Here is a 280-nt window from a genome sequence, read left to right on the forward strand (position 1 = left end):
CGGGGAGGGTTTGTCACCCCCCCAGGTGACACGGTGTCCCCTTGTCCCCCCCCTGTCCCCCCCCCTGTCCCCAGGGCTACACGCGGCAGGGGCTGAAGATCGGCATCACGCAACCCCGGCGCGTGGCCGCCATGAGCGTGGCCGCCAGGGTGGCCGTGGAGATGGGCACCAAACTGGGCAACGAGGTGACACGGGGACACGGGGGGGACACGGGGACACGAGGGGGGACATGGGGACACGGGGGGGAAGGACACATGGACACGGAGGAGGACGGGGGGAC

General features: G+C 71.4%; 1 protein-coding gene across 1 annotated transcript in view; it reads left to right on the forward strand.

Moving 5' to 3' along the window:
- LOC106898700 (putative pre-mRNA-splicing factor ATP-dependent RNA helicase DHX16) overlaps positions 1-280 on the forward strand; it is a gene marked incomplete at its 3' end in the record, with an annotated part of 22,558 nt that overhangs the window by 15,735 nt on the left and 6,543 nt on the right. Inside the window, exon 3 of the mRNA XM_014960110.1 lies at positions 75-185. Within this exon, the coding sequence (XP_014815596.1) occupies positions 75-185 (111 nt within the window). The remainder of the gene's footprint in view (positions 1-74; positions 186-280) is intronic.

Source organism: Calidris pugnax, unplaced genomic scaffold, assembly GCF_001431845.1.
Source record: "Calidris pugnax isolate Ruff unplaced genomic scaffold, ASM143184v1 scaffold548, whole genome shotgun sequence".
Lineage (NCBI taxonomy): Eukaryota > Metazoa > Chordata > Aves > Charadriiformes > Scolopacidae > Calidris > Calidris pugnax.